General features: G+C 61.6%; 1 protein-coding gene across 1 annotated transcript in view; it reads left to right on the forward strand.

Annotated features, from left to right (window-relative positions):
- TNRC18 (trinucleotide repeat containing 18) overlaps positions 1-24144 on the forward strand; it is an 83338-nt gene that overhangs the window by 16356 nt on the left and 42838 nt on the right. The window contains 9 exon segments of the mRNA XM_032605274.1: positions 5882-6037; positions 8305-8430; positions 8882-10612; positions 17361-17463; positions 17739-17944; positions 18247-18393; positions 18846-19036; positions 20345-20774; positions 21978-22970. Coding sequence (XP_032461165.1) covers positions 5882-6037; positions 8305-8430; positions 8882-10612; positions 17361-17463; positions 17739-17944; positions 18247-18393; positions 18846-19036; positions 20345-20774; positions 21978-22970 — 4083 coding nt within the window.

Raw genomic sequence — 24144 nt, forward strand, 5'->3', positions numbered from 1 at the left:
CCCTGATCTGATCATGCCGATGAGATGCTCTGATAGCCTTTGGTGACCTCTTAAGGAATGCAGTTCTTTGCGAGGCCAAAACGTTTTAAAATAGGAAGGGAAAACACATTTGTTTCTTGTTTGGTTGTGGAGGGGGCCTTTGGGAGTGAAGAGATGAAAACAGGGTCTCTGTGGCTGAGTGGAAAAGTGTAGATTTTGGAGTCAGAGCCTCAGTTTCCTCATCTGTAAAAGGGACAAGAATCTCTCCCTCCCAGAGTTGATGGTGGGGGTGGGTGGTTCGTGGGGAGGGTGGCATGGGGGTGGTTGGATTAGAGACAGCATGAAGTGAAGCCTTGAAGCCCTACGCTGGCTGTGAAGTAGGGCCCAGGAAAGGCTCCTCTTCGTCCTTCATCCAGTTCTAACTGATTGTGACCTTGCCCCTCCCTCCCACCCACAAATATTAATCGAGCACCTACTGTGTACAGTGTAGGGACACAGCGGGGCACTGGGGATGGTGTAAGGCAGGGGTCTGCAAACTGCCTCCGAATCTGGCCCATCTCCTGTTTTTTGTAAATAAAGTTTCACTGGGACAAAGCCCAGTAGTTTTAAGTATTGTCAGGCAGGTAGAATAGGCCTGCAACGCCTAAAGTATTTATTATCTGGCCCTTTCAAGAAGAATCTTGCCTACTCCTGTTCCAGTGGGTGGAGAGGGACAATAAGCAAGGAACTACAATAAAGGAGGAGCTAATGTGTATATGGTCTGATAAGTGGTGATAAGCACGGTGGAAAAAATAAGTCAGGAAAGGGGGTGGGGGTGGGGCAGGTTGCAGTTTATGGGGCCCTGGTGACGGAAGGCCCACATTCATTCCCTGTCACCTGGGCTGCAAGAGAAGGGAGTGAGGTATATGCAGACGGGAGTATACAGATAACTTGCAGTACGGTGGAGGGAGGAATGGATTCCAGGCTGAGGTGCAAAAGGCCCTGGGGTGCAGCCCGTGGGGCTGTGCTGTCCCATATTCCCGCCCGAGCCTGTGATAAAGTCCTATGAGTCCTTCATTGTTTACCAGACCTTTGTACCCACCATGATCTCATCCAAGTCCCCCTCCCCTCTCCCACCAGCGAGGACTTCAGGTATCTATTTTATAGGCAGTTTCTAGAAGGAGCCCAGTGACTCCATCCATTACAGAGGCAAGGTTCCACTGAGCGGCTAAGGTGGCCTCACCGTTGCCCTCTCTAGGGGCCAGCAGGTGAGCGTAGGGCAGCCCCCTGTGGGGTTCATCCGGACGGGCCTCATTCCCCAGCCCCCAACACCTTATCAGGATTTGAGTTCTGCCTCTTGGTGACCTTGGCCAGCCTGGGAGTCCGCAAAGCCCTGAAGCCCTTCCTGTGTTCTCAGTGTGGATGAAGGAGGTGGCGATGGCTGAGAACAGGCTGGCCTGCACCCCCAAACTCATGGCTCTCTGCTGTGTCCCTGAGATGCAGTGTATGGGGTGGGAGGGCCTGGGATGTTGGCGGGTCCCAGCTTTGGAGGGCCCGTTAGCTCAGTCCTGGAGGGGGCACAGGCGGGGTGGGGGGGTGCCAAGGCTGGGTGGAGTGGGGGGCCCATGCCCAGCTCCCTGCTGCTTACATTCCCAGAGGGACCTGGACCTCTCCCCCGGGCAGTGGCAGGGGCACGGGCACGTTGCCCCATAGCCAGGCCTCGGGACCTCCTTTCTTGCCCCGGGGGCATCCTTCCTCTCTCACTGGGACCCGAGAAGGGGAAAACCATTTTCCAAGCACCTTCGAGGGCCAGGCCCTGTGTGAGGGGGTTCCCTCACTCAGGGTCCGAGGGACAGTGGCCGGTCTGGAGCCAAGGGCCTGGCGCGCTGGGATTCCTGAGCTGAGGCCTTGCTGTGCGGTGTGCTTGTAGCACCAGCTGAGCGACTTGGTTGCCCCGGCCCGGTGATGCCAGTCAGTCTCTCTGAGCCTCAGTTTCTTAGTCTGTAAAATGGGGGTAACAAGATTCCTTCACTCCCGGGGCTGTGGGACGGTGAGCCAGGACGGGAAGGTGCCAGCCCGGAAACCTCTGGGCCCTGGGGCGCCCTGGGCAGCGAGGTCAGGGAGAGATGCAGTGTTGGATTCAGAGGCAGAGAGAGGAGCTTACGTGTTTTTTTTTTTTTTAATTGAGGTGAAATTCACACAACGTGCAATGAATTCTTTGAAAGCACGCCTTTCTGTGGTAGCTAGTGCATTCATCGTGGGCAACCACCAGCTCTCTCTAGTTTCAGAATTAAACGTTTTATTTTAAGGAAGGACAGATGGAATTTGGGTAGAGGTGACAGTCCCACTTGGACCCTGACCTGGAGCAGTTGCTGGGCTTCTTCAAACCCCAGGTCATGTAGCTATAAATAAGGAGGCACTTCATGAAGGCGTTTCACGGACGTGAGTTCATTTAATCTGTGTGTCCACCTGGAGGGGAGACATTGCTGTTCTCCTACCCTTCAGCCTGGGGCAGTGCAGTAACTCAGACTCACGGAGCCGTGGGCGTTGGGGCCAGGGTTTGTTTTCCACTGTCCCCTGGGGACCCCCGCCTCTGTCGCACCTCTGTCCATGGTGGGGGCCTGGCCTGTCAGAGGTCCCGTCCCTGCCCTGCTCCGGTTTCCAGCAGGGAGGAGCCTTCCATCCAGACCGTGGCTAAATTAAGCCTAAATTAATTACAATTTAATAAATTTGGAGATGAGGCTCCTCAGTCTCACCAGCCACACGTTTCAAGCACCCAGTAGCCACAAGTGGCCAGTGGCTCCTGGAGTGTCCAGCGAATATGTAGAACAGGTGTCATTGATTCACCAGGTTTTGGTCTGTCCAGGATGGCGGGCAGGCCAGTGGGAACGTTCTCCCACGGGGGATCCTGGTGGCCCTCGAGTGGCTACCCTGAAGGAGGGGTGTGGGCTGCACGGCTGGGCTCCGGGTCAGCCCTGGCTCTGCCCCTGGGCCAGGGCTGTGTGGCTTTGGGATTGTCCTCTGTGCCCCATGAAAGGCCTGTGGGAAGATTCCGTGTGAAGCCCGGTGTCTGTTGAAGTTGGGTTAGGTCCCCCTTTCTAATTGTGAACAGTGGTACTTTATTACGGGTTCACTGTGTGTTCTAGGCTTGGACAGTCGTGGAGTGAGATACTCGCGTGGGTGGGCAGGTGGCATGGAGGCCTCTGGTCACCAGGGGGCGGCCTGGGACCAGGGAAGGAGGGCCAGGCCTTGACCTCAGTCTGGGATGAGAGGAATGGAGACCTCTCCCACCCCAGGCTGTGCTGGAGGACTTCCAGCCAAGTCTAGGGAAAGGCGGTGGGCTCTGGCTAGACTGTCACTGCCCCCCAGAGCCCGGAGGCCTCCACCGTTCTCTGTGAACCCAGGAGGCCACCGCTGTGTCCCCAGGGGTGGGTGTGAGTGGAGGATGTGTCCCGAGACCCTGAGGAGAGCTCCAGGTACTCCGGGGGTGGGGGGATGCGGGGGTGTGGAGCTCAGAAGCAGTCCGGAGATGCCGGTGGGGTGGGGTCGGGGGGTCAGCTGCTTGTCTGCCACCCTAGGGGGACCAGGCAGGACAGCGGGAGTGGCACATGCGTCCTTAGGTGTCAGGAGCTGTGCTTGCCTTCTCTCCTCCTCCTAACACGTGTCCGTCTGCTTTTGCCCTGAGAGGATCAGACACGGTGCGGTCACTTGGCCGAGAGTTGATGCCTGCTGTGTGCCACCTGGGCACCTCGGGGGAGGCCGACTCCGCTCCTGGCGGACACAGGTCTACATTTCCACGTCGTCCTGGGCGGAGGCATTCTCTGAGACCCAGGGAAGGCCCGAGGGAATGAGCGGAGGGGCCAGGTGGAAGGGAGTCCCAGCAACTGGGGGTTTATCTCGTGTATCTGAGCCCTGCCCCCCCCCCCCCGCCGCCTCAGGAGCGGGTGGGGACAGTGAAGTTGTGCAAATAAACGCCGCCGTCCCGGGCCTGGCGGTGAGGGGGGCTGGCACGCCCGTTTAACGGAGCTGCACACCGCGGCTCTCGGAGGGCCCAGGCCTGCCCGCCGGGCCCGGGGGAGGGAGTTCGGGCACCGTTGAGCCCCGTGGCAGGCGGGAGCTGTTGGCGGCATCCGGACCTGGGGTGCCTCTGGGCGGGTTTCACAAGCCCGGGCAGGGGCAGGCCCAGGGCAGGAAGAGCCGGCGGCTGATGTAAGCCCTTGCGCAAACCCCTGGCTGCCGCTTCCGGAGCCGGCCACCCGCCGCCCGCAGAGGAGGAAGCCTGGGGCCTGGCAGCCCGGAGGCCCCGCTGCCCGGGCCGGGGCTGCATGGGCCGACTGACGGGCCACCATGGCCCTGGGTCCCGAGGGCTTGGCGCTGGAGTCCGGTGAGGGGGCTGGTGGGGATGGGATGGGGGGCCCGGACGTGGGGTGGTAGTGATGCCACGTGGTGCCAGGTGTCCTCCCATCGCTCCGCCTGATGCCGGCCCCACTCTGGGCGACAGGGAGGAGGCCCTGCCCCTTGTGTGCGCCCTGAAGGGCCTGGGGGGACGTTTGGGCCTCCTGTGCCCCCGGGGAGGTGGTGAGGGCGGGTCTGTAGGCCCTGCGTGGAGGCCTGTGGGGACTCAGAGGGTGTGGGTGGGCGTCTGCGAGCCCCCTGAGGGCCGGGCTGGGGCCCTCTGGGCACCCGAGTCACACGTTGTCTGTGACCCCCTGCAGCCACTTCACTCGGGGCCGCTGCAAACAGTGCCTGCGTCACAGGGCCTTAGAGAGGTTCCCTGAGGGGCACCCGGGGAGCTCTTACCTCGGTGGCCCGAGCCGGTGCTTGGTGCCGTCCAGTGAATGGGCGCCTCTGCTGCTATGATGATTATTATTGATAAACGCGAGCTTCTTCCTTTACTGCAGTTCTCAAGGGAGGCGTTATCATTATCCCCATTTTGCTGACAAGCAAACAAGAGGCCAGGGAAGGGAAGCCCCCCGCCCCCCCCGCCCGCCCGCCCAGGTCTCGTAGGCCTCCCCCGGCCTGTGAGCTGGGGGCCTGCCGGCGTCTTGCCCTGAAGGACGGGCACGTGGAGCTTAGGGGCAGCACCCCTGGATGGCGGGAGGGAGGACATACCCCTGCGGGTGGGGGCCTGGCCAAATGGGGCGTGGCAGGGGCGGGTGCGGCTTCCACCCGGGCCCTAGCCGGTTGTCCTTCCTGGCATCAGTGGGCCCCCACGCCCCCATGTGAGGGCACCCAGTAGGAGGACCTCTGCTCTCTGAAGGGACAGGCCTCCCTTGTCCACTGCTCTCATTCATTCCCTGAGTCACTTGCTAATTCCCTGTAGCTCTGGGACAGGCTGCTGGGCTGCATTCAGAGCCCCTGGTCGCAGGCTGTGGGATCAGGCACTTCCCATCTGAGCCTCAGCTTCCTCATCCGTTAAATGGGCTCATGGTTCCTCCCGCACAGGGGTGGCTGAGGGGTTGGTCCGGGCCTGTCCAGGGCTGCCTTGGGGTCCTTGGAGGCCATTCTCCAGCTCTCTGGTGTCCTCGCTGGTCCAGAAGCTCAGAACCTGAGCCCCCTTCCACCTCGTCACTCTGTGGCCTCCGGAGGTCCCTGCCCCGCACCGAGCCTCAGCTTTCGGGTGCAGGTGGGGAGAACCGTACCCCCTCTGGTCTGGGGATGGTAACGCCCTTCTGCCAAGAGTGTTGGGTGCCCTGGAGGCACCTGGGGTCTCATTGGGCGGTTTTCTCAAGCCCTGAGTCTGGCTGAGTTGACCCAGGGTGGTCCTGAGTCCAAGGGGCTGGGGTGGGGCTGGGCGGAGGAGGTTTGATTGGTCTCCCTGCCAGTGTCAGCCTCGAGAAGCAGGGCAAGGCGGGGATCTCGGGGTGGTGGGCTGGGCGGCGGCGGCCTGGTGGCTGCCTGACAGCCCCCCTTCTTTCTGCAGGCGAGGCCTTCTTGGGCAGCTTTGTGGCCAGCGGGATGGGGCCCTCGGCCTCATCCCATGGGAGCCCGGTGCCCCTGCCCTCTGACCTCTCCTTCCGCTCCCCCACCCCCAGCAACCTGCCCATGGTGCAGCTGTGGGCCGCCCATGCCCACGAAGGTAAGGAGCGAGCCAGGCGGGCGGGCCGAGGGCGCTGGGCCGCTGTCCCCGGCACTTCTCAAGTCTGCCGCCTCCCCTCTGTCTCCACGGTCACTCCTCCACGTGGTGGCCTGCGGGGCCCAGCTCTGGTCATCCAGCCTCCCTGCTGTTCTTCAGATGCTCAGCGCTCCCTCTTGGCGCTGTCCCAGGGCCTTTACACGTGCCGTTCCCTCCACTTGCAGCCCCGCACCGCAGCTCACTGGCTATCTCCTGTTCCTCCTCCAGGGCTTGGCTCAAACACACCCCCCACCCCACCCCGGTTCCACCTCCCACTTGTGATGACACATTCATCTGTGTGTCTTTTCATGAGATACCTGTTTCCCCACCAGTGAGCTCTGAGGGCAGGGTCTAGTTTGTTCTGCTGCCCTCTGTCTCCTCAATGCACAGTCAGCTCATCAGTGATTGTCATGGTGGGAGCAGTGGGACCAGGTGCCATTGGGCTCTCTTGTTGCTGTTCTGCGGTGACGCCCCTAAATGTGGGGAGGTCTGCTGGCTTGGCTTCCTGCCAGCCCAGAGCAAATCCTGGGCCTCCGTGGAGCCTCAGTTTCCCCTCCGTCAGTGAAGGAATGGGCCTGGGGGACTCTTGAGTTCATCCGCCACCTGGGGCTCCGGTGGATTCGAGATGCTGGGTGCTGCCTCCTGGGTGTCCTGGGTGTTCCCGGGTCGGGCGCCTGTTGCAGGTTAAGGCTCTCCTGGGCCTTTCGCCGCCCACTGTCTCCCTACTTCCTTCTCTGTGCCAGTTGTCACTGAGTGCTTCCGTCCTTGTCCTGACTTGTGTGTGCCCCGCACGGAGGGGCGATCCTGCCTCTAGGTCTGGGATGGTGGGCAGTCCTTCCGGGCTGGGGTCCCATCTGAGCCTCCCATTTCCACCAGCCCAGAGCGGGGGTGCTCGAGGGGCCTGAAGGGCAGAGGCTGCCTCTGGTGCCTGTGTGCCATCAGCCGGACTCCCTTTTCTCCTTTGCTGGCAGATGCCGGTAATAGTAGTAACGATAGCAAACAATGCAGTGTCCTTCCTATGCACAAAGAACTGCATACTTGAACTCACTTTATCCTCAGAACAAGCCGTGAGGAGGGAGTATTATGCCCATCTTACAGATGAGAAGGCAGTGGGAACCAGTGCCTACCTAGGAGTGTCGTTTCAGTAATGAGGCAAGATAACGTGTATCAGGTGTTCCTTATCATCTTGTGACTGTTGTTAACGTAATTGTCATGTGGGGCTGTGGGTGAAGATGTGCGCCCAGTGTGGCCAGGGACGGGTCCTGCATCTCTGGCCTCAGAGGGAGTGACTGGGGGGCATGGGGGACCCAAGTCCCTCAGGGATGGATCACCAGTGGGTCTGAGGTCCTGTAGGACCCACTGCCCAGGAGGAGAGGCAGGATCCTCCTCCATTGCCCCGGCACCTGCTTACCTGTCTGGCCTTCCGGGCCCTGATGAATGGCTCTTGGGCCTCCATTCCTTGTGTGCTCTTTCAGGCCTCTTGTTTCTTTCTCTGTGGCCTCCGTTTCCTGTCTTCTGCACCCTGTAAGGCCCTGGTTCTGGGGCATCACTGGTGGGGTGGAGGGGGTTGTGGGAGGTTAGGAAGACCGCTGGCAGGAGGAATTCTTTCCTAGAAGCACCTGCCTGGGAGACCCAGCAGCTGGAGATGCTGGGTAGGCTGAAGTTCAGAGAAGGCAAGAGACCTGCTTGGCGTCACACAGCAGAGAGGTTAAGCCAGTAAACCACTCAACTGGGTCCATGTTGGGCTGAGGTTAAGAGTTCTGGTGACCTCAGTTCAGAGCTAGGCTCCTCTGCTGGGGGACCTCGGGCAAGTGGGCCTCTCTGAGCCTCAGTTTTCTCATCTGTAAAATGGGGATATTAAGATTATTTGCCTCACAGGTTTTTTTATTTGAAATTTAAACGAGAATAACAAAGGCAAAGCAGTTGCAAGGGTTTGGTCTGTGATTAGAACTGCCATCTATCTTCATCATCCTCATTGCCCTGCACTGGGTCCAATTTGATTCTCTTCCTGGGGGATTCGAGAGCCCTAGCCCCTGGGGGCTGCCAGGGACTGGAGTGCCAGGATTGGGAGGGGTCAATCCTTGCTGTGGGAGCTGGTGGTAAACCTCAGGGCTCCCAGCACCAGGGGGCTGACAGCCAAGACACGTTATTTCCAAGAAGCAGAGAGGGTGGAAGGAAGCTCCCGGTGGGAGGCATGAGGTGTCCCAGCTGGCTTCTTTTCTCTCTTGCAGGCTTCTCCCACCTGCCCAGCGGGCTGTACCCATCCTACCTCCACCTGAACCACCTGGAGCCCCCCAGCAGCGGGAGCCCCCTCCTCAGCCAGCTGGGCCAGCCCAGCATTTTCGATACCCAGAAAGGTCAGAGGGCAGGAGTGGGGAGACTGGGGGGAGCTGTGGAATGAGGTTGGGAGGGACCACTACCCAGTACTCCAGGCAGCATCTCAGCTGTGTTTCCCAAGACCCCAGCCCCCAAGGGCCCCCACAGGCTTTCTGGGCCTACCCATAGCCTCCTGGAGCCTTCTGGTTGTCCTGCCCTCATCTAATCCTGTTGGGCCCTCTGGGCAGCTCTTAATTCTGGCCTCTCCCCGTTTCACAGATGAGAAAACTGAGGCTCAGAAAGGTTAGTAGGTGGCCAGGGCGGGGTTTCAGCTTGGTTTAATCCATTTCCAGAGACTGCCCTCTCCCGGGGCTGTGCTGTGCATGGCCCTCCTCCTTGTGCTGGGGTCTAGGGCACCCTTTGGGGCCTCCCTTCCCTCTCCCGCGGCAGAGGGGGCACTCGCTCACGGGCTGCGCTCTTTCTTTTCTGCAGATGGCTTCTACCTGCCCGCCCCTGGAGCTCCGGGTGCCCTGCACTCTCATGCGCCCTCCTCCAGGACCCCAGGCGGCCACTCGTCGGGCGCCTCGACCAAAGGCTCTTCTCGGGAAGGTCCAGCCAAGGACCGGATGGGCCGCGGCGGGGAGCCGCCCCCACTGTTCGGCAAGAAGGACCCGCGGGCCCGCGAAGAGGCAGCGGGGCCCCGCGGCGTGGTGGACCTGACCCAAGAGGCGCGGGCGGAGGGCCGCCAGGACCGCGGGCCCCCGCGCCTCCCGGAGCGCCTGTCGCCCTTCCTGGCCGAGCCCGGGCCCCCGCGGGCACCGGGCACGGCCACCACCGAGTCCAAGGGCAAGAACCCGCCGCCGCTGCCACCACCGGCCCTGAGCCTCTGCAATGGCGCGGGGGACGCGGGGCTCCCCGCACTGGTGGCCGAGGCGGCCCGCGGCTCTAAGGAGACTGCGCGCCAGGACGAGAGCGCACGGCTGCGGCGCGCAGAGGCCCTTCTGCCGGGGCCTTGCCCCTGCCCCTCGCCGCTCCCGCCGCCGCCCGTAAGCAAGGGCCCGCCTGCGCCCCCCGCCGCCTCCGGGGCCTTCGCCGCACCGCAGCCCGCCCCCGCCGGCGTCTACACCATCTTCCCCGTGGCGGCCGCGCGTGAGGCGGGCCGTGAGCACCGTGTGGTGGCGCCCACCTTCGTGCCTTCCGTGGAGGCCTTTGACGAGCGCCCAGGGCCCATCCAGATCGCGTCACAGGCGCGTGACGCCCGGACCCGGGAGCGCGAGGCGGGCAGGCCCGGCGTCCTGCAGGCCCCGCCCGGCTCTCCAAGGCCGCCCCCGGACCGACCCGAGAGCCTCCGCGAGAAGAGCTCCGTGATCCGCTCGCTCAAGCGGCCGCCGCCCGCCGAGGCCCCGCCAGCGCGGGCCGCGCGCTCATCCCCGGACCCCCGGGCCTACCTCCCCGCCAAGGAGCTGCTCAAGCCCGAGGCCGAGCCCCGGCCGTGCGAGCGCACCCCTCGCGGCCCCGCTGTCGCCTCCGCCTCCCAGCAGGCAGCCAAGCTTTTCGGCCTAGAGCCAGGGCGGCCGCCTCCAACCGCCGGCCCTGAGCACAAATGGAAACCCTTCGAGCTGGGCAACTTCGCCACGACGCAGATGGCCGTGCTGGCCGCGCAGCACCACCACGCCAGCCGTGCCGAGGAGGAGGCCGCCGCCGCCGCCGCCGCCGCCTCCAAGAAGGCCTACCTGGACCCCGGGGGCGCGTTGCCCCGCGCCGGGGCCACCTGCGCCAGGCCGGGCGCCGACCTGCACGCCGCGACCCACGGGCCGGGAGAGGCCTCGGCCATGCAGAGCCTCATCAAATACAGCGGCAGCTTTGCCCGCGAGGCCGTGGCCGTGCGTCCCGGCGGCTGTGGGAAGAAGAGCCCTTTTGGAGGTCTGGGCACCATGAAGCCCGAGCCCGCTCCCACGGCTGCCCCACGCGCCCAGGCCCGCCTCCCGCACCCCGCCGGCCCTGCAGCGGCTGGGGGCCGGCAGCTGAAGCGGGACCCGGAGAGGCCCGAGAGCGCCAAGGCCTTCGGACGCGAGGGCTCCGGTGCCCAGGGTGAGGCAGAGGTGCGACACCCACCCGTGGGCATTGCGGTGGCCGTGGCCCGGCAGAAGGACAGTGGCAGTGGCCGGCTGGTGCCTGGGCTGGCGGACCAGGAGCGTTCCCTGTCTCTGAGCAACGTCAAAGGTGGGTCCCGGGTCCCACCCCCACCCCTCACCTTTTCTTCCCCCTTCACCTCCCCACCTTTGCTCACTACTTCTACCTGCCTCCTGCACCCCTCTCTCCCACCTTCCTGGTACTGTTTGTCCTTTATCCCCCTTGTGGGCTGTGGCTGCTATTTAAAATTTATTGCTTTTTCTGTTACACACATAGAAAAATGTGTAAAATGCAGGAGAGGAGAAAGAAGAAAAGAGACCATTCGATTTTTTCCACCACCCTGAACACTTGGAGCTCTTTCCGCAGATTCATTTTCCCATTTGCTCTGCAGAGCCTCCAGTGCACTATGATCTCGGGCCTTCTGTTTTTCCTTTGTGGGTGGGCTCTTGCTTTTGCCAACTCTTTACAAGTATCATTTTTAATGGTCTTTGGTGTTCTGTCCAGAGCGTGCACCGTATCTCAGTTAGCCGTTCCCTTGTGGCATTTTAGTTTTCCCTTCTCTGATGTTTTTGTGTTTAGGAAGTTACTTTGAATATTTTCATGCATTGCGGCCTCACTGATACTTTGAGTCATTTTCTAAGAATAGGTTCCTACGAATAAATTAGCTTTAAGCTTTCAATTCCAGGTCCTTGAGGGAGGTAACCGTGCCTTACTTAACCTAGTTCAGTGTTCCCAGTACCTAGCGCATAGTAGGTGTTTGATAAGTGAGGGAATGCGTGACTGAGTGTGACAGATGGCAGCTAGGGCCCCGGCATTCCTGTGGTCTCAACATTGAATGCCTTTGTGACTTCTTAGGTAGTTAGAGAGTTTATTATATGCTTGTTTGCAGTCTGTTTGGTTTTAGACTCCTCAGAATTGTGTTTTAATGTTACTAAAGAAAACCCAAACAATCGTCGTTAAGTTCAGTAGGGAGGAATGGTGTGTTTTAGCTATTAGTAAAGTTGAATATCTTTCCAGAACTAGGTTGATTGGTTACATTTCCGTTTGTCCCTGGCATATTTTGCCATTGGACTCCTTCCTGAGATTTTGGAGAGTTGCTATTTGCGGCATTTTGGTCGGGACTCTGGACTTGGGCTGCCCAGAGAGAGCCCAGTATCGAGCCAAGGGCCTCACCTGTGGGTCAGGCCCTGAGGCTGCCCCGCTGCACCAGGCCGCGGTCGGTGTGTTGAGATGTGGGGCGTCGGCAGGCTGGGGTAAGGGCCCCGGAAGGAAGGCTGTGTCCCGCTGCCCCTAGCTCATGTGACTTTTTAACAGTCGGCCTGGGTTTCCTCCCCGAGTCTCTGTCCCCGCCCCCAGTTTGCTCCCAGACGTGCCAGCTGCAAGCTCGGGCTTGGCTCACATCGCGGCCCCCGTGCGACCGGCTTCCCTGCACCTCCTAGATTTTCCAAGATACACGGGCATCTTGGGTGCGCGTCCCCTGTGTCCCCGTCCCTCCCTGAGCCTGGCCCTCCCGTGCCCGCCTGCACTGACTCCTGCCTGGGCTTCAGCCTCCGTCCACAGTGAGCGGCCAGTGCTGCGTCCTGTCACAGCTGCTTCCTAGACCCGTAGCCCCAGCCCTGCTCTCCCAGAGGAGCCTGGTAAGGCTTAAGGCTGCCCTGGGTCTCGCCTGGTCGCTGCCCATCTGAATGTACCACAGCTGCAGAGGCTCAGAGCAAGTGATGTCTTAGGGAATGTTTGTTGAACTGAGCCCATTGTTCTGTGTGGAGTCCCCCTGGAGCCAAGGGAGGCCCGTTCTCTGACCCCAGGGGCTCACATGAGGCCTTGCCTTAGTCTGGGATTCAAAGTCTGGGCATTGGCCCTTGGCTTGGAGGTGGCCGGCTGGGTGGTGGAGAAGCCCGCTCACTAGGTGGGCAAAAGATCTTTTGGGGCCCTTTTTTTTAGAAGAATGCTCGTGTGACATGATATGGCACCCCAGTTAGGACTCACGGTCCCCAGAACTCATCCTGGTGCCCAGAGTACCTGGCCGTGCCCAAGGGACCTGTGTCCATGGGGTTGTGAGTGTGTGTGGGAGAATGTGTATGAGGGAGTGTGTGTGAGAGAGTGCAGGTGAGAATGTGTGAGCGTGAATGTTTGTGCAAGTGTCTGGGCGGGGGGAGGGGAGAGAGAGAGGGTGGGACAGTTTGGGATGAGACCTTCAGGAATGATTGGGCTGAGACTGCCTTTCTGTTTGCCGGTGACCATTGGAAAGTGAATGGAGCCTTACTCTCCTTAAAAAAAAAATGCCTGTAAGAAGTGGTGATTTTTCCCCAATCTGGATGACCCTGGGGGAGGGGAGAATTTGGCATTACCCCAGCTGAGTGGTTGTTGTCAGCCCCGGGGCTCCTGGGTTTCCCGACTTCCCGGCTCCTACTTTGTGGAGTGAGCCCTCTGCCTGTCAGTGAGTTCACATCCAGGCTCTACCTTTCGCAGCTGCGTGACCTTGAACCTGAGGCCTAAGTCCTCTGGCCCCTGGTGTCCCCACTTACTACGTGGCGCTAGGGAGGGCCTCCTCGTTCCCTGATGCCAGGTGGGCTGAGGCTCTTGTAGTAGGTGCTTCATAAACAGGCCTTCCTTTTCTCTGTTCACATTCGGGGCCTTAAGGGCACAGAGCTTCTGCCATGAGCCCGAGATCCTTTTATGGGAAATGCCCCGAGGGCTCACCCAGGGTCTGGTCTGGCTACAGGGGTCTTGCACCCTGAGATGGATGAAGGATGGGCTTCACGTACACCTGTGAACCCCAGACAGCAGTGCCCACGCCGAGAGGCCAGCAGACCAGCACCTTCCCTGCCGTGTAGCAGGGGGCCGTGTGCAGGCAGCCCCACGTAGCCCCGGCCACCAGCTCCTCCTGGTGGATCTGTTATTCTCCCAGCTTCACAGATGGGAGAGCAGGGCCTGTGGAGGTGAGGTGACTCGCCCTGGGTCACCCGGCTAGAAGAGGCGGGCTGAACTTGAATCCTTAAGCCCAGACCTGTGCCTCCCATCTCTCTGTCTTGCCCGTTATCACCTCTATGGTGGAGTCGAATTGGGGACCAAATCTGGGGGGCTGTGATGGTGCCCCCACCCTGCCCTGCTGCCCATCATACCGGGCAGAGCTGGGGTTGCATCGGGTGTAAGCGGTGGTATTGACCCCAGACTCTGGAAAGCACAGAATTGGCCGGAGTTGGTGGTCGCCATATCTGCAGAAATGCTCAGATGGAGTCTGGGAGGGAGTTGCCATGGGAACCAGGCCTTAGCCTGAGCCTCTGCGTTACGGCCGGATTAGAGCATGTGACCCACGGAGGGGCTGTCAGTGCTGGGGACGTGGGCCCTGGGGCAGGGCTGCAGATGGGTGATGGCAGTAGTGCTGCTGTTTCACCAGTGCCCAGCCTGTGCGGGCTCTGTGTGTGGAGGGGTGTGCACCCTGGTGGTCAGGAAGACCCGGTCAGACCGCGATGCTAGCCTGACGCCTCCTTGTCAGTCAGTGGTGTGACCTGGGTAGCTAACCTTCCTGTGCCTCAGTTTCCTCATCTGGGATGGGATGAGGGCTGGAACCCACCTCCTGGGTTGATGACCACTGAATGAGTGTGTGTATGGACAGGGCCCTGGGCCCTGCTGGGCACAGAGGCGGCTTTGAAATGTTGGACGTCTCCAGAGTTCATGCCTCGAGGGTTGGGGTGAAGGGGTCCTGGGTGTGTGGGACCTCGGAGCAGCTGACCCTCTGCCCCCCACGCCTCCCTGCTGGAGGAGCTGGTCCCTTGCCATCCTGGAGCTCAGCACAGAGAGGCGATGGGCCCTTTGGTTCGGTTGTCCGCAGGGGGCTGGAGGGAGGTTGGTTTTCAAAGCCTTAGTCAGATCATGTCTCATCCCTGCTCAGAGCTTCCTCTGGCTTTCTCCTTTTACCTTGAGCAGAATCTCAGCCATATTCTCTTCCATGGCCTGTACCCCGCTCTTCACCTGCACCCTCTCTTCCTTATTGCTCTCTTCAGCCACCGTGGCCCCCTCGGCACGCTCCTGCCTCAGGGACTTTGCACCTGCTGTTTGTTCTCTCTGCATAGCTCACTGTTCCTCTAGTTATCCTCGTGAATTCATTCATTCACTTCCCACGTATTTGCTGAGCAGCTTCTTCTGTGTCAGGCATTGTGCAGGAGAGAGGTAGACAGCCAGGAGTGTGACTGCTCAAACCAGAGCAATGCACAGTCTGAGGAGGAGACAGACGGTGAACTACCAACAAGCAAAACAGCAGTGTGTTGTGCTCAGTGCCGTGAGGGAGACAAATAAGGGAGCGTGAGAGAGGAGAGGTAGTCTGGGAGGGCTTCCTGGAGGAGGTAGCATATGAGCTGAGCTCTTACTGGGGAGGCTGAGTAGTACAGAGCAAGGGCACTCTGGGTGGAGGGAACAGCGTGTGTGGCCCTGAGTGTGACTGGAGGTACACTGGAGGGGACAGCTGGGCAGCATGAGTCAGGCCCAGGGGCTTGGTTCCATGGGGCTGGCCCTCCGTAGGAGGGACAGATGTGAGCAGGGATTAGAGGGAGCAGGTTGGCGCAGGAGGACGAGGGTGGTGCCCCGGGGCGAGGTGGTGGAGGGCATGTCACATTTCTTTGGAGATCAACTGTATTTGGAGGGAGCGGGCTGGGGCTCTGGCGTGAGTGACCCTGGGGGCGGTGGGTGCTCCCAGGTGGGCGGGCCTGCATACAGGTTTCTGGTGCAGGTGGCACCTAGGGTGGGAAGCCCCTGAGGGCCTGTGTGGTGACAGCCAGGGCAGTGGAGAGGCATCAGGCCTGAGGACAGAGGTCTTGGGGGCAGGCCACACTGCAGACGCCTGTCCCTTCTGGGGGCACCAGGAGCTCTGCGCCAAAGCCTGTCTGCCACCCCAGCGTGGCCAGTGGGCGGGAGGGTCTTCGGGGTTTCTGCGGGCCTGGGAGGCCATCCCTGCAGGAGAAGGAAGCTCAGACACATGCTCTGGTTTCCCAGTCCAGCTGAAGGACTCTGGATGGCCCTGCCTGAAAGCTCGGGACGGGAGGGGAGCCCACAAGCAGGGCCCCTTCCAGTCCTTCCTAGAGGGGGTGGGCGGGCTCAGGGTCCCCTTGGATTTGGGAACCACATTGACACTGGAGGCCGGGACACCCTCACTGGGTCTCACCCCGAGGTGGCGCGGGCTTGTTCTCCCACCTCCCGCCTTTCCCCTTTGCTTCCTGCACTTCCTGCCGTGTGCCGGAACAGTCGTGGGGACCGGGCGTTGGCACGAGAAGAGTCGGCTCAGGGCTTGCATGGGGTGACTTAACGGATAGCCTGGGACGCACCTGTGTGACCCATGGGGACCAGGTCGGCAAGAAGACTCCTTCGCCCACTCCCACTCCTGCCCTGACGGTGCCCCAACTTGCTGGCTTTTCTCTGCGTAACCGCACACGCTTCTTCCTTGTTGCTCCAGTGGCTTCTGGAACTTGCAGACCCGCCCCCGGTGGCCCCTGGCCCATCTCCAGCTGCCTCTCGGGATGCGACCCTCCCTGATTCTAGGCCGCCTGCCCCGCCCGCCCCGCCCCCCCCCCCCCCCCCCCCCCCCCCCCCCCCGCCGTGTGCGTGGTCCATCGGGCATGTGGGCTTGTGTGGCTGCCCCTCTCCGTGCACTTATCTTCTTTGTTCTGGGGCTGTGGGTTTCCACCTTCCTGAAGGGGAAGGAGAAGCCCCTGCATCCCTGAGCCTCTCCTGGGGGCTCTGTTCTTCCGGAGCTCCTGGTGATGGGGGTGCAGGTGGGGAGAAACGATGGGGAGGTGCTCGACGGCCGCATTCCAAGTTGGGTCCCCGCCCACGAGGACCATGAATGTGGGGACTGCTGGGGGGCCCCGGCAAGGTGGCCCTGGACGCTTGTCTCTGGCAGGGTGATAACCCATAAGGTCCGGGGCCCTGGGGGCGGCTTCCTCCCCGGGCGTACCTCCCAAGACCTGGGTGAGAGGACACCCGTCCAGCATGACTGACGCTAGAGAAGGAGTTAGTCCAGCCTCGGCGGTTTAGAAGAGTCTCAGCTACCAGCTGAGTGGCTTCTGCTGCTGGTGATAGCGCCCGCCTCCTGGGCCCTAGCCGGCCCGGGGCGGCCACACGCGTGCTGGCTTCCGTTGTATGGAGTAGAAGACGTCCAGGAAGAGTGGGGCAGGTGGGGCGAGGAGGGCTGGACCCTGGGTGCCCTCCACGAGCTCCTGCCCCTGCAGAACTGGCCGGGACTTGAGGACCTGCCTTCTCTGCTCTGGGGAAGGCGGGGAGCTCACGGAAGGTGCAGCTGGACCAGCCATGGGTCGAGGGACGTCCCCTGGGCACCAGGACAAGGGTGGGTGAGCCGGATGGCAGCCCGCATATCCTCCACTCGCCCACACACACATAGCGTTCTCTGGTTTCACTTTTCCGTCTTGATTTTGAAAAGATCAGCCACAGGTCTGCAGCAGACAGAACCATGACGGGGCCTCAGGGGGGAGGCTGATTTCCCGTGGCCCGGGCCTCTCTGTGCTTCTGAATAGCGACCGCTTTTTTGGGTTGTGGTTTCTCCTCCATCCTAACCTCTCCCAGAACCTGCCTTTCCGGTGATAAAGTAGTAAAACCGTGTCAGCGAATGCCACTCGGTTCACACCGTGTTGTTACTCGATCTGTGTTACGATGTTTTACTGCAATATCCCGGTTACCTGTGCGAGTTCCAGGTAGGCTCTTTGAGGGGCGAGGGAGGGATGTTTCTGGGCACGGAGGGCGTCTGGCCAGGGTGAGGGAACCGCTCAGATGCCGAGGGCTTGTTGGGGCCCTGAGTGGGCCTCACTTCCTGCCTGTCCCCCCAATCCAGGGCACAGCCGAGCCGACGAGGACTGTGGAGATGAGCGGGCCAGGCACCGGGAGGAGCGGCTGCTTGGTGCGCGGCTGGACCGGGACCAGGAGAAGCTGCTCAGGTGAGGGCCTGGGGAAGCCCGGGAGGGCCTGGGAGGCCCAAGGCAAGGGTGGATGACCCTACCTGGCTGCGGGGTGGTCCTGAGAGTGTGGGACACCCTCCCGAGGAAGGCCCCGGGGGCCCTTTGCCGAGCCCCAGCTGGCTCTTCTGTCCACCGGGTGCAGAGTCGGCCCAGCAGTAGCCTGGTGTCCCCCGGTGACTTGGGGCGGTACCCCTTCTCTCCCACCCGCCCCTGGGGCCGTCCGGCCTGTCCCTGACGCCCCTGTTCGCTTCCAGAGAAAGTAAGGAGCTGGCTGACCTGGCCCGCCTGCACCCCACCAGCTGTGCTGCTAACGGCCTGAACCCCAACCTCATGGTGACCGGGGGCCCGGCGCTGGCAGGTTCCGGTCGCTGGTCCGCCGACCCTGCGGCCCACCTGGCCACGCACCCCTGGCTGCCCCGCTCGGGGAGCACGTCCATGTGGCTCGCTGGACATCCCTACGGTGAGCGGGAGGGCGGCGGTGGGCCGGGATGGGGAGGCCTGACGTGCTGGTGCCGGGACAGCACCCCTCCTCTCCTCCCCGTAGTTCAGCTCCCTCGCTGCCCAAGCAGGGCCATTACTAATGGCGCCAGCATCGTGGGCCCTTGGCCAAGCCTGTTTGTGGACAGTGCCCAGAGCGGGAGGCTGGGCGCGTGTTCACAGCCCTTACCCTCGGCTTCCTGCTTGGAGGCCCAGGAAGTGGAGGATGGGGGAGTAGGCTGGGCCTGGGTCCTCAGCACTGACTCGGGCATGGGTCTCTCCTAGGCTTGGGACCCCCTTCTCTTCACCAGGGCATGGCGCCTGCCTTTCCACCCGGCCTGGGGGGCTCCCTGCCGTCGGCCTACCAGTTCGTCAGGGACCCCCAGTCGGGCCAGCTGGTGGTCATTCCCAGTGAGCACTTACCTCACTTTGGTAAGTGGCCTTCCACGGTGAGACTGTCCCAAATGCCGTGGGAGGAGGGCTGTCCTCCTGTGGCAGGGGGTGTCCGCCCAGCAGAACAGGGTGGCTGTGTCCTAAAGCCACAGGGGTCCTTGTTTTGATGAGTTCCTACCCAGAAAGCCCACGTGGAGAACCAAAGCAGGGCTGCCCTGGCGGGAGGCCTGGACGCTCTGCCTTGGTGTCCCCATCCCTCAGGAATCCACTTTGCAGACCACGGGGTATAGTAGGAGAAGGTGTGGAGTCCCCATGTTGGCCCCGGGCCTGGGATGTGGCTGCCCCTGGCCAAGGGAGGAGGACAGGCTTCTCCGTCCCCAGGAAGCAGCTGGAGGCCCAGCTGAGCCCAGCTCTGCCTCAGCTTCCCCATCTGTAAAGTGGGGTGGTGGGCACTGGGCGGTAGTGCAGCCTCACTGTCTCCTTGCCCCCAGCGGAGCTGATGGAGCGGGCTGCGGTGCCACCCCTCTGGCCGGCCCTGTACCCACCCGGCCGCAGCTCCCTGCACCACGCCCAGCAGCTGCAGCTCTTCTCCCAGCAGCACTTCCTGCGGCAACAGGAATTCCTGTACCTGCATCAGCAGGCGGCCCAGGCCCTGGAACTGCAGAGGAGCGCCCAGCTGGTGGTGAGTTGGGGTGGGCGTGGTTCAGGAGGGCCACGGGGGCACTGGAGACCCTTGCCGGAGCTCCTCTGTTGCTGGCGAGGCAGAGGGGTCGACCAGCAGAAAGTCCAGCTCTGGACTGTGAGTCAGAAAAAATGAGAGAGGCTGGTGGTCAGGGGGCCCTCCTGGAGGAGGTGGCGTCTGCCCAGAGACCTGAAGAAGTTAGTTGTGGAGGAACCCTCTGGGCAGAGGGGATGGTGTGAGCAAGGCTGAGAGGTGGACAGAGCCTGGCAAGGGGTGGGTGCAGGTAGCAATGGGGAAGCCAGGGCGGGAGAGGTGGTCCTGTGGACTGGAGATGTTTGCATGGGAACTGAAGGGATCCCTGTGTTCTCCCGCTGTTTCCGAAGCCCTGCCTGGCCCGGCTGGGTGCCTGATGGCCCTGGGCTCCCCTCTCGGGCCGGGGCTGGCCTCCACTCATGTTGCCTGATCACATAAGATGGGCGACACTTGGTGTCGCCACCGTGTGGGTGGACTCCCTAAAGCCCACAGCCCTCCTGCCCCCTTGAAGGTGTTCCTGGACATTTGTCCTCTGCTTGGCCTCGCCCCTCCCTTCCTGTGCAGCAGCTGCTCTGGAGGAGTCAGCCGAGGCGACACAGGCAGCAAATGGGGCCCTGGGTTTGAACCTTAGTTCTGCCATGCCTGGCTGTGTGCCCTCCAGCAAGTGAATTCACCTCTCTGGGTTTCAAGTTTCCTCCTGTGGAAGTGGAGCTGCTAGTAATTTCTGTGTCATCGGGCTGTTCAGTGAGATGTAACAGCCGGGACAGTGGCTGGGGCGTGGAGCCTTTCCTCCCCGTGTGATCGTGCGCTGACCGCCTGGCCCCCGGTGAGCACGGGCGAAGTTCGTGAGCCTTCCTTAAGCCATCAAAGACCGGGAAAGGCTCCCCCCGCCCGCCTTTTGAGGTGTTTTGAGACCCAGGTGTGATAAGGCAGGAGAGTGCCCGCAGGTAGTGGTGAGTTCTCCGTGCAGGTAGCTGTCCTAGTGTCAGGAAAGAGCCTCACCCCTCCACCGGCCCCCCTCGCCCTGACCGTGAGGGTCCCAGAGGGGCCTGGGTCTGGACCGGAGGGCACCCTAGCCCCGTCTGCTGGAATTCTACAAGGAATGCTGTGCTTGTTATTTGTACGGTGACGGAATGTCAGTCTCGGGCTGGGGGTGTGGGCGGCCTGCAGCCCCAGACCCTGCCTGAGGTTCTCTGTGTGTCGCGGGGACAGGGCAGGTGGTGGGTGATGGGTCCTGCCACGCTGACCCTGCCTGCCGGCCCCCCTCACCCCCAGCAGGAGCGGCTAAAGGCCCAGGAGCAGCGGGCGGAGATGGAGGAGAAGGTGAGCAAGCGGAGCCTGGACGCCGCGGGCAAGGGTGGCCTGGGCGCCTCGGGCCCCGGGCTGCTGCCTCGGAAGCCCCCTGGCCTGGCCGCTGGCCCTGCGGGCACTTACGGCAAGGCCATGAGTCCACCGCCATCTCCCCGCGCTTCCCCTGTGGCTGCCCTGAAGGCCAAGGTCATCCAGAAGCTGGAGGATGTGTCCAAGCCGTCCACCTACGCCTACCCCGCCACACCCAGCTCCCACCCCACTAGCCCGCCGCCCGCCTCCCCGCCGCCCACCCCTGGCATCACCCGCAAGGAAGAGGCCCCCGAGAACGTCGTCGAGAAGAAGGACTTAGAATTGGAGAAGGGAGCCCCCAGCCCTTTCCAGGCCTTGTTCTCAGGTAGGAGCCGGTGAAACATCCCCATACGGTCATTCACTCATTCATTCCTTCAACCTGTCAATCCTTCTTTCTGTGTTGAGCACCTACCGTGTACCTGGCTCACCGCTGGGCTCTGGAATGAATGCCCGAGGACACAGCTGGCCATCCTCTCTCTCTAGCCTTCCCTCAGTGGTAGGGTCAGGGGAAATGGGTGTAATGTTTGAAGCAGGTTCTAAGTTGAGGAGGACCTGTCTGAGCGTGAAACAAAGTAAGACCTGTAGGATGTTTAGCACCATAGCTGGCCCATAACGGGCGCTGTGTTGTTGCATTGACGATAAAACAGTGTATTCTGAGTAGTACTCCCACCCCACACGCTGCATGCGCACACATGCCCTCTTCCCGTGTCCTGTGTCGGTCGGGACATGCAGCAGGTGGCCTTGAAGGGGCTGAGGCCTGTGTTCCTCTTCCCGTGGGAGGACTTGAGTTCGAATTCCAAAGTTCAGATTTCTGCCACCGGAATGCTGTGTGCGATCTTGGGCAGGTGGCTGCCCGTCTCTGGGGAGATTCGATGTCTTGCTAATCAGGTCAAGTGTGGAGCGCAGGCCTGACCCCGGTGCAGGGTGAGGGTGCTCTGTGCGTCTGTCTCCCCCGGTTTGGTTCATACTGAGCCGCTGCTGCTTGCCCCGCTCTGGGCTGGGCCTGGGACACTACGGACAGTCAGCTGAACACCTTCCTGCTCTCAGGGAGTTTACACTCAAGGGTGGGAGATCAGAGTAAACAAAGTGAGGGGGGGGAGCCAGCACTGCATTACTATTATTGTTTGAACAACTTGGACGCCCCAACTCTGCGTTAATGGCGTGGGGCGGGTGGGTTCTTGTGGGGCGGAGGGCAGAGCCGGCACCGGCTGGGTGGGGACCATTTGGGGTCTTACTGAGCGTGTGCTTCTGGCCCGGCTTTGTGCTGGGTGCTGAGGCTGGAGGGAACAGAGAAAGAGCCTTTGGGACCTGAAGACCCTCAGGGAAAGATGGTGGCCAGTTTTTCTCTCTGTGGCGCAGACATGCAGAAAGGCCCAGGGGTTCCTCAGATGCCGTCTGGAAGGGATCCCAGCCCTGCAGGCTGGCCCAGCAGAGAGGGTGGCTGGTGGGTGGGTGTTGATGGGGACACACGGGGGTGTCAGACATGGCAGGAGAAGGGGCCCCTGCTGACCCTTGGTGTCCTCGGCAGATATCCCACCCAGGTACCCGTTTCAAGCCCTGCCGCCACACTACGGGAGGCCCTACCCATTCCTGCTGCAGCCCACGGCGGCTGCCGATGCCGACGGCCTGGCCCCCGACGTGCCGCTCCCGGCCGATGGGCCCGAGCGCCTGGCGCTCTCGCCTGAGGACAAGCCCATCCGCCTGTCCCCGTCCAAGATCCCAGAGCCGCTGCGGGAGGTCCCGGACGAAGAACCGCTGGCGGAGCGGGAGGTGAAGGCGGAGGTGGAGGACATGGACGAAGGCCCCGCAGAGCTGCCCTCCCTCGAGTCGCCACTGACGCTGCTCCCCGAGGAAGCCCTGGCGGCCCCGAGCCTGGCGGACGGCTGCGCGGGTGGCCTGCTGGAGGCCCAGGCCCAGGCGCTGAGTGCCGGCGGCCAGGGGCCCGCGGAGCCCTCCGGGTGCCCGGACTTTGCCGAGGGGGCTGAGGCGCGGGTTGATTCACCGCGCCGGACAGAGTCCTGCACGGCTGCCCCGGACCTGGGGGCGCGGCTGACGCCTGAGCCGTTGGTCAAGGCTAAGGAGGAGCCAGTGGAGGTGCCCGTGGACGCGCCCGTGGCAGAGGCAGCTCCCGAGGAAGATCTGGCCCAGGAGGCCCCGAGTGAGCCCCGGCCCAGCCTGGAACTGCCGGACTGTGACGTGCCCCCTGGGGAGGGACAGTGCCTGAGTCTGGAGGCCCCGGAGGCCACCCCTGTGCCGGGCAGCACCTGCTTCCTGGAGGAAGCGGGCTCCGATCAGTTCCCGCCCAGCCTGGAGGACCCGCTGGCTGGCATGAATGCCCTAGCGGCCGCGGCAGAGCTGCCCCAGGCCAGGCCTCTGCCCTCCCCGGGCACTGGAGCCCCAGCCCTGGAGAGGCTGGAGGCAGTGCAGAGCCTTGTCTTGGAGCCGAGCTTCCTGCACGGCATCACCCTTCTGAGCGAGATCGCCGAGCTGGAGCTGGAGAAGAGGAGCCAGGAGGTGGCAGGTGAGTCGTGGGGCGGTGGGCCTCTGCGGCTTGCTTTTTCCCTTTCTATTTATTTATTTTTAGGCCCCGTGGCTTGCGGGATCTCAGTTCCCCGACCAGGGATTGAACCTGGGCCACGGCAGTGCAAGCCTGGAATCCTAACCACTAGGCCGCCAGGGAACTCCCGCCTTTCCCCCTTTTAAGGAAAATTTTTTAAAATAGGATTTAAAAAATTTCAAAATCTCCAGGATGTGGTTTATTCGTGTGCACATGTGGTGAAATACACATGTTGTAAACTTTTATCATTTCAACCGTTTGAAGTGTACAGGGCAGAGGTGTTACATACAGGCACACCATTGTGCGGCCAGTCTCTGGGTTTCTTCGTGGTGAAATTTCTGCTTGTTCTGTCAGTGGTGAGATGCTTTGGGTTGTGAGGGACCAAGACTTTTCTTTTAACTGGTTAGAAAAAGTCAGGGGAAATTTATTGGCTTGTGGAACCGAAGTATGTCAGTAATTAGGTAATATTTCAGGTATGGCTGGATCCAGGTGCTCAAACCAAGGAGTTTCTTTTCCCTCTTCCCTGTCTCCCCCCACCCACCTTGTTTCACTTCTTTCTGTTGGCTTCATTCAAGGTGGGCCCACTGCCCTTATAGTGGTCACTGATACTTTCTCCCAAGCCCACGGGCCTGCTCAGCTCAGCTCGGCAGACACACAAAAGAGGCCACCTGTTTCCACATAGCTCTGGCAAAGATGCTGTGATGCACTGTCAATGATTGGCTGACTGGGGTTCGTGCTTTTTGCAGAAGCAAACCCTGTGGCCCAGGAGATGGGATGGACCAGGCTGATCATGCCCAGCCCTCGATGGGGGGGGCAGCCACTTCCAGGGTGTAGGGAGGGGCAGTCCTCAGAGGGAATGGAGTGCCTTCAGCAGAAGGGGCCGTGAATTCTGGGCTGGCACAAAACCACTGACATTCGACATAGAAATTCAGGTGCTCCAAGACGTGTGTGAAGAGGCTGTGGGTCAGGCACAGCCTCGCGAGCCCACGCTTGGGCCAGAAGCGGCACGGAGGAGGGGCCCAGGCCCAGGCCCGGCTGTGGAGGAGATAATAGCGCTGGACGTTTCGGTGTGTTTCCTCTAGAATTTCTTCTACACAGACACACAGTTCCAAAATCAAGGTCATTTTGTAAGCAGTGC

The sequence above is a fragment of the Phocoena sinus genome, chromosome 15, assembly GCF_008692025.1.
Source record: "Phocoena sinus isolate mPhoSin1 chromosome 15, mPhoSin1.pri, whole genome shotgun sequence".
Classification (NCBI taxonomy): Eukaryota; Metazoa; Chordata; class Mammalia; order Artiodactyla; family Phocoenidae; genus Phocoena; species Phocoena sinus.